This window comes from Malus domestica, chromosome 14 (genome assembly GCF_042453785.1).
Source record: "Malus domestica chromosome 14, GDT2T_hap1".
Classification (NCBI taxonomy): domain Eukaryota; kingdom Viridiplantae; phylum Streptophyta; class Magnoliopsida; order Rosales; family Rosaceae; genus Malus; species Malus domestica.
The window spans coordinates 28320509-28329781 of NC_091674.1; the positions used below are offsets into that span (position 1 = coordinate 28320509).

At 34.9% G+C, this 9273-nt stretch overlaps 1 protein-coding gene across 1 annotated transcript; it reads left to right on the forward strand.

The window, feature by feature from the left end:
• The first annotated feature begins 7360 nt into the window (after positions 1–7360).
• On the forward strand, positions 7361–9273 carry LOC103455370 (transcription factor MYB106-like). Its single transcript, XM_008394953.4, has 3 exons — positions 7361–7751; positions 7912–8041; positions 8330–9273. Exons 1-3 carry the CDS (start codon positions 7616–7618, stop codon positions 9015–9017), a joined length of 954 nt encoding a protein of 317 aa, XP_008393175.1. The 5' UTR covers positions 7361–7615; the 3' UTR covers positions 9018–9273.

The window sequence follows — 9273 nt, forward strand, 5'->3', positions numbered from 1 at the left end:
TGTTGAGTTTCTACCCATGCGTCATGTGTTCGAAACTCGTCTTTTTCTAAATTATTGTAATAATGTCGCACCCCCTCCCTTTAATAGTAATAATATAATTTTTTTTAAGTATAATTAAATATAAAAGCTATTCTTATCAAGTTTGTGCATTGAATTAGGAGAAAGTCTTGAGTGAGACTATCATATGGGGCACATCACGTACAATGCTAAAGTTGTGGGATTACAGAACATGTTTCCATGCGACTGCATTCATGAAGAAAACTTCTTTGCAACGGAACTAAATAAGTTCATCTGTATGTATCTCTCTTCACGTTAAGTCACATAATGAGATGGAGAAAAATGGGTGTGTTACCTAGATAACATGGAAGTTTGTATCGCACTCATCGTACGAATTGAAAGGTGTTATGAATTTCAGTATACGAAAAAGGATCTCATGTTTTTATCATTACGTACCATAAGATGGAGAGACTCTGCAATGCATGCAAAATCCCCTCGTACGGTAATCAAATAATTTTGATCTTAGGATTATTCAGGTACATAACTATGCTACTGGCCTGTTAAAAAATTGAAAGCACTCCACAGCAGCTACAATGTGATAGTCTGCTCTGATCTTCCCCCTATTTCACTGTTGAAACAGAAGAGTTTCTTTGGTACTGAATTCATGGATATCTGAGTAGTCTCATGAATCACGATATAGATAGTCCTGTGTCTGCGTGCTAGCTTAATTAGCCAGTACTTTAGGGTGCGTTTGGTACGTGGGACGGGACGGGATGGAACGGGACGAGGCGTTCCGTCCCGCGTTTGGTGCGCCAAAAATGGGTGGAACGGGCTGTTCCACGGGACAGATTTTGGGTGTTTTTGGGTCCCGCCTCCCCCCTAGAACGGGTTTGTTCCACGTCTGTGGAACACAATGTTTTACCATTTTAAGACAAATATACCCCATGTCTTTTTCAAAAATTACACCTTCGTTCCGTCCCATCCCGTCCCATCCCATTCTGTCCCGTCTGCGTACCAAACGCACCCTTAGTGTATGGTCCAGTACTAGAATTTCGTCATCCCTTATCCACTTATTTCCCATCATTTGCAAACCCTAATGATTAGTATTCCTCTGTTACGAGTTATCACCCAAAGTGGTTGAGGAATTCATCATTACAGTCACAGATTAAGGTAGCACTTTTGCTACCGTTGTACTATTACTAGTATCTCCTCCCTCAAACCAAAGTGGAAATGTGGTGACCACGTACGTTTGATGAGTCGTAACAACACAATTGTACTATAAATAAAGACGAAGCGTACAAAAACATGCAAACTTTTTTTTGTTGTCACTAGTTAAATTTGAGGGTGGGGAGAATCAAACTTGAGTGAGGTGGGAGTCTAGGCCCCCATCCTCAAAAAAAAAACATGCAAACTTGGCCAAGCCTGATACAAGGTACTGTTCAGAATGCATGCTTCTTTAAAGTTGACAACTTCTCTTCATAATTACGTTAGCTAGCTTTTTAATTAATGGGTAATGTTACATAAACTAAAATTTTAAATCAAATTTACAAATTAAATGATGTGTCACCAATAGGTAATAAACATGTTAATCAACACTTAAGTAATTATCCAATCATCAACAATCACATCATTTAGTTTACAAATTTAGTCTCCATAAGATTACCCTTTAATACGATGTTGGGACACAAAAAACTATCATGTGGTGGTCATCAATTTATGGTTGTTTTGTTTACCATTATGTTTTTAGTTATCAGTTTTTGTGTAGTGATTGCTTTCAGTTGTTAAAATAAAAAATCAAAACCTGAAAGTTACTTTGTAAGTTTCTAAAATTTTACTTGAATAGTTTTAAACTTGTTAGAAGTCCTCATCCATCTATATAGCTAGTTAATTAGCTTATATCTAGCTGTATAACGGTACCAAACAGTTCTTCTTCACCTGAGTACCGTCGTTTACAGATCGGTTCGGGTAAGATAGTGTAACTAATCAAATTTAATAGAAAACAAAATAATTATGTTTGGTTCGACCCTAAGAACGAAACCAAATCTACTCGAGTTGCATTTGCACCTCATTGGACGTAAACATTACATTCCTGAATTCATGGTATCGTAGCATATTAACTTATACGTTGAGTTCAACGGCCGTACATATTCTATGTAACCTAATTTGTATTAAACAAGTATTATGTTAAAAATCCATAAAATGTAAAAAGCGCATGAGAATATGAAAAATTGTTCTGCATCGAAAGTTTACTGAACCTTTTTATTAATTAGTTGAGAAATGCTCAGTAGACTCTCAAAAGAGGAATTCTCCGTAAACTCTTGTCACCTCATTGTTTAACGTCTATTTTCGTGTCAATATTATAAAACATTATACCAAAAAAATGAAATCACAGAAAATTTATAAAGAAATTCATTCTTAAGAGAATCCATTAATTTAGCATTTCTCTAATTAGTTTGATGGGAGTCAGCAAATAATTTATGAAGGGAAATAAGGATCTGTGCTGTTGGACATTTCTCCATTAAATCATGATCTTGGCTTGCGCCCCCATTTACTATTGCGGTCCATTGCCATAAATCCACTGATGAAGAACTGAATTCCGTACAAATATATACCTAACAAATGCCTAACAAAAGGGGTGCATTCCTGAATTCCGTACAAACATATACCTAACAAATGCCTAACAAATGGGGTGCATTCTTTTTTTCTTTTTCCTTTTTTTTTTGGCAAACGGTGTATTTTTGTTCACCACCATAACTATGATGTATGCTCATCATGTACCTAACCATTTGTTATGTGTTCTTTCACCTAACTCTAGTTAACTTCCACATTAAATGTTACTTTTTCAGTTTTGAAAAAAAAAAAACCAAGGTTAAGTAAAGATGATTGGATTATTAATTAAGTGTCGATTAATGTGCTTGTTTCTCATTTGGTTTACAATTTGATTTAAAAAAATTTGATCTCCCTAACATTACCCATAAAAAAAATGTTTAGTAAAAATAAAATAAAATGCTTATTTTTAAGGGAACTTTAACGAAAAACTCCCGATACTGTTCACTTTAACGAAAAACCACATTTTTACACTAAAAAGTCAATCTTGGTGCTATTCACTTTACCCGTTATTTGTCCTTATTATTAAACCTCAAAGTTTTCAAGTCATTTTCATTAGTTTTCCTTATTTTTAAAACAATAGCTTCCAACATTTTTTTTAAAAGCATGTAGGTTGCTTTTAAACGTTACTTTTATAAAAAGCATAACTAAGTCTGTAATGAATATTTTTATACTCTCGTTAACATTTAAAAAATTACATTACAACTAGCACCCCCTTCAATCTTAAGAAAAATAACTACTGTGATGACCTTTTTATGAAAAATAAGTCTGATATTGATCAATATGCTCATATTAAGCAAGGACATCCATATTTTGAACCCTTTCACGAATCACGAACAAAATGAAAATCAGTATGAAGGTGGTTTAGATAAGAACACATAAAGGTTGTGCAACATCTGTAAATTGACAGAAAATTTATTGACACACATAAGGTGTTATAGAATACGGTGTGTCTGATCTGATGAAGGTGATTAAGTTTTCCCACGAAGATCCTACTAAGTGTAGAATTTGGTAAAAGAATTCCATTTTTAAGAAATTACATGAGGTGTATTACATATCCATGCAAGCTTTGGAAAGCAAATCCTTAACATGCTTAATTACCTTGATTAAGGAAAATGTCCACGTTTGATGCATAAGAAACCTCAATTTCTTAAAATATTGTCTTGCCATGTCTTTCATATAAAAAACAATTCCCAAATCATCTATTACGCTTTGAACCAAGGACTTAGAAGATCCTATTAGTATAATGTCATGACATATAATAACAATATAACCACATCAGCAACATGTTGTTTAACAAAGAGACTAGGTTCAGATGAGAAACCGTTAAACCAAGAGAGGGTGAATACCCTATAAATTTGTCATTCCACACTCTTGTTTAAACCAAGAGAGGGTATATATCTCATATGTGTTTGATAAAGAAGTATCGTGTGCAAAGTTTATGTTTGACGATTGCAATCAATGTCGTGCCACTTTCGTGCAGAAAAAAGCAAATTTGTTGAGTACTCAACTAACCAGGGCATTTAGGAAAAAGCTGCCTTCTAGTATGCATGTCTAATAAGTTGAGTTTTTGTCAAGTCCCTTTTGTATTTGTTTGACTTAGAGTAGATTGATTTTTGCCGAACAAAGTGATCGAAGATTTTATCATTGGTGAGTTTTTTCTCGTTAAATCCTAGATGATTGTGCATGGTGTATTCCTAGTTGATAATATATATGTAGCTAATTACATGATTGCAAGACTATTTTAATCATGCGATATAAGACATTAACAAACTCGTGTACCATTCTAGCATTATAAAGCTCTCTATGAAAGAAATCATGTTTCACATCCATTTGTCTCAAATCCCCCCTTTATGTTGCAGCTAAAGCCATTACTACTCCTTCGTGTAGAGATTATAGTTTCCTCTGGTCCCCAATATGATGTTCAAATTATAAAATTAATGAAGAACATAAAAGACTTCTTAATCATATGATTTCTTGATTCACTATTTATTGAGGATATTAGCAGTTGATCACTTGTTACACAAGAAGGATTACTAGAGAACTCTTCATCAAGTGATGCATATATTTAATCACAAGAACATGGGCGCTCCGAACTTAATCGAGATTCCCACTAATATTGAGAAGAGTGATATCAATAGACGGCCGAGTCAGTTGACAATTAGGGTTACACATTTGAACATACATAATACCGCTTATATCAGATCCAAAAGTATAGATCATAAGTGGTAATTAATAGTAAAGAAAATAAACGATTTAATATTAAGATAATGCTTTTGACAAAAAAATATATATATATTAGAATAATGCTAAGGAAACCAAAATTGTAAACCAATTGACAAACCAAATGATGTGTAACCAATAAAAAGCAAACACATTAATCGATACTTAATTAATAATTGAACCATTCAAAATCACATCATTTAATTTGCTATATTAATTAAGCCATACGTACCATCAATATAAAGGTTGTCAGTTTCGGACCTAATAAAATCAGTGTACATTAACTGAGTGGCAGATGAGTAAGTGGCATTAAAATCGTTACTGTAAAAGAAGTTCTACCAGTACGTGTTTTTACATTTCATTTCATTTAATTTCAGTAATTTCACCAGGAAATATAAAATAAAGGAGTAATTAGGACTACCAAATTAAAGAACTGCAAAGAATTAGGGTTTGATCGCTTGCCCTAGAAACCTCCCCCGGCAACAAACACCACCGCCACTCCCGTTCAAATCCGGTAGTACCACCTCCTCCCTCTCTTCATCTCCCTCATAGTCGAAGAACAACGGGAAGAGAGTGGCAGGTGAAGCCCCGCCGAAGCCAATCAGGCCCCGCCCAAACCCGAACCATCATCTTCATCGTCGCCATCTTCTTCTTCTTCTTCCTCCGCTTGATCACCAAGTTTTTCTGCGACGGCGGCGCGTGTTAGAGGTTTGGTTGTAGACCTGACATTCATGTCGTATTTTCCGTGTTCGTGTTGTTTTCGTGACATATTCGATATTTTAACTGGTCATGTTGTGTAACATCCGTTAAAGTAAACGGTAATATAATCCGACCCGAACTCGACCTGTTAATATTATTAGGTAATACAACGCGACCCAAACTCAACATATATGCCATTTCAGGGGTAATGCTAAGGGGACTAAACTTTGTAAACTAAATAACATGAAAGTTGATGATTAGATTATTACTTAAGTGTTGATTAACATATTTATTTCTTATTGGTGACACATTATTTATATTGCAAATTTAGTCTATAAATTTAGTTTACCTAGTATTATCCACTATATTAGCGCACTAATTTTAAGAGAATGACCAAATCAACGTGTAGCAATCAATTTCAAGGATAAAATTCATTGATTTTGAAATTCAAAAAAAATAAAATAATAAGAAGTTAAATCAATTTCAGAGGTGTGATAAAAACCCAAACAAGAATAATATTACTGTAAACCTAATTAAAGTCATTGCACATTCAATTCACTATATATTATTAGCTAAAAGGCTGACATCAAACTTTGGATCATCATAAATGACAAGGCATTGTTATATAACTTGGCTATGGGATTTAGGGTTTCTTTTCTCAATTAGTACGTTGTTATTAGTTTCTTACAATATTACTGTAAACCTCATTAATATATCCATGCAATAATATTTTTGTTTGAGGAACACCAATTGGGTTTTGGTTTGACATGATGTAATTGGTGATCCCTTGTTTGGCTGATAATTAATAATATACTTTGTAATGCTTGTGTCTGATACTCTTTTTTCTTCGTATGAGTTGAAAGCTCCATTAAAGTTTTAACGAGGTCACATTTCGTGCACCCTAAAAAGACCAAATTCACATCTATATTCCCAACCCTAAAAGGATCGATCTTAAAAAGAAAATGTATATGTTATATGTCATCATATTAGTAGGGAGAGAGAGAGAGATACACACACACATATATATATATAAACTTTAACCCCTGAAAATATGGGAAAAGAAACTTTAAGGGTAATAAACGGTCTGATATGATGTCTAGCTGGAAGCGGGACACAAATTTTTACTTCTTGAACTGCATGTGTATAATGCTTATAAACAATCATAACGGCTCTAACTCTGCATGGTAAATATAGCAATGGATCATGAACTTCATGTTGGTGTTAAATAAAAAAATAGGAAAACTAATGAAAAGGGCTTGAAAATTTTGAGTTTTAATGATAAGGACAAAATAAAGGGTAAAGTGAATAGTACCAGGTTTGATTTTTTAGTATAAAAATGTGGTTTTTCGTTAAAGTGAACAGTACCGTAGGCTTTTCGTTAAAACTCCCTAAAAAAAAGGTTTTTAGCCAAAATGATTTCTGAGATTTGCATAACTCATCATTTTAGTATTTGAGATTTGAAACCAATAGAAGTAGTCCATGAGTTTGTCTACTATTAATTATTTTGGTTATTCCATGAAAAATTATGTTAAATAAGAAGCAAAATGACAAAAATACCCTCAATTTAATGAACAATGGACCAAATGATTTGACAAAAATTGAGAGTATTTTTGTCATTTTAGCCTTATTTAATGAAGATTTTTCATGGAATGACCAAAATGATTGATGGTTGATAAACTTAGGGACTACTTCTATTGATTTCATATCTCAGGGACCAAAGTAAGGAGTTATACAAATTTCAAGGACCATTTTGACAAAAAAGCTTCAAAAAAATAAAAATAAAAATCCATTTGTGCCCGATATAAATAGTGACGCATTGTGGGGGTTCTAGGTCGTAGCAAAAATCCCAACACAAAATCTTACAGAAAAGGAAATCTAGTTGCTGGCTGCTACCACTCTAGTCTCTAGCTACAAACTACTCCTCATCGATCTTGTCATTAGAGGCATTAAGGCGCATGCTTTCACTTTTTAAGTCCAAACAACTTAAGTAACAACTCAGCTAGCTAACTAGGCACTCATTGCCTTTCTGTTTTAATTAGCATCGCCATTTCCACCAAGATATAAATACTTAATCCGTCAAGATAGAGAGATGGGAAAGTCTAGCGGCTATCCACCGGCGTCAGGCATAAAGAAAGGTTCATGGACCCCTGAAGAGGACAAAAGGCTTTTAGCTTACATTCAACTACACGGCCATGGAAGCTGGCGTTCCTTGCCCCAGAAAGCTGGTACGTTCTTATGGGTTAGGTTTAGGGATTGTGGTTATTGTGTTTGTACGGTCTGTAAAGGCTTAAGTTCTAATTTGCTATCTTCCTCTTCTTTCATGTAGTTAATATGCTGATTATAACTAACCCTAATTAACTTGGCCTTCTGTTTATATGCATACAGGTCTAAAAAGATGCGGGAAGAGCTGTAGGCTAAGGTGGAGAAACTACCTCAGACCTGATATTAAGAGGGGAAATTTCAGTTTGCACGAAGACCAAACCATCATTCAACTCCATGCACTTCTTGGCAACAGGTAAAAGACATTACTAATATTTAGGGAATGCATGCATGTTGTTGTGGTACTTAATTTGTTGGTTTTGTTTTTGTTTTGGTCATTTGACTTTCGTGATATCATTAAAACACACAAAACCGCATTCTCCAATGGAAGTATGTCTTTTCATTGTATGTGAGGTGTCTCTATTGTATTAGAGAGTGTGAGCAAGTATGTCAGTTTTATATGTCCGAATAATTTCACTCTTATACTATTATACTTCCATGTGAGCTAATGGTAAATACATAAATATCCTTGTGTAATCTGTAGGTGGTCGGCCATAGCTGCACACTTACCAAAGAGAACAGACAATGAGATCAAGAACTACTGGAACGCAAATCTGAAGAAAAGGTTGGCCAAGATAGGATTTGACCCTGTAACCCACAAGTCCAAGGCTGCCATTCTTGCCTCTGCAAATGGCGACCCCAAAAAGTTGTCAAATCTCAGCCACATTGCTCAGTGGGAAAGTGCCAGGCTTCAAGCCGAGGCCAGGTTCGTCAAAGAATCCAAACTACGTATGCATGAATCTGCGCCGGCGGTGTCGTTTTTCGATGATTATCATCAGCTTGCTCCACCACTAGTTCCACAGTGCCTTGACATACTAGAAGCATCCGCATGGGAAAGCCTAATATCCATGTCAAAGTCATCGTCAAGATCCGCTGCCCTAACCAATGATATAAACGGCCTGGATCATCATCATGTTCATGACCATGGTCTTAATATGAACGGCCAAGATTATGGTCCTAATTTTCAGGTTCCAATATCTGATCAACAATTATCAAGCCTGATGGGATTTGATGAAGCAACGGCGCCATCAGTAGCCACTGGATCGATGAATATCAATGAACATTTCGGTCAATATTGTGGTAATGAATGCAGTGAATTATTGGTGGTCCTCCATCAAAATATCGGTTTTGAATCCGAAGATGCTTGGACTAGTTTGGAAAAATTAATGTAAGAATCAATGGTGGACTTTATGACGTGAACGAACACTAGTCAGATTATAACTTGACGGGGACTTGTCACTCAGCTTGTCACGCAGTATCAAATTCTACGATGTAGTTTTCTTATCAGCAGGGACGAAGCCAGAAATTAAACTAAGAGGGGGCACCTTAAAAAATTTGAGCTCCTTTTTTGGACAAATAAAGCTAGTTCTTTTACAAATGCTGAAAAAAAAATAATTACAAAATGCCTAATTTTATTACTCTATTATC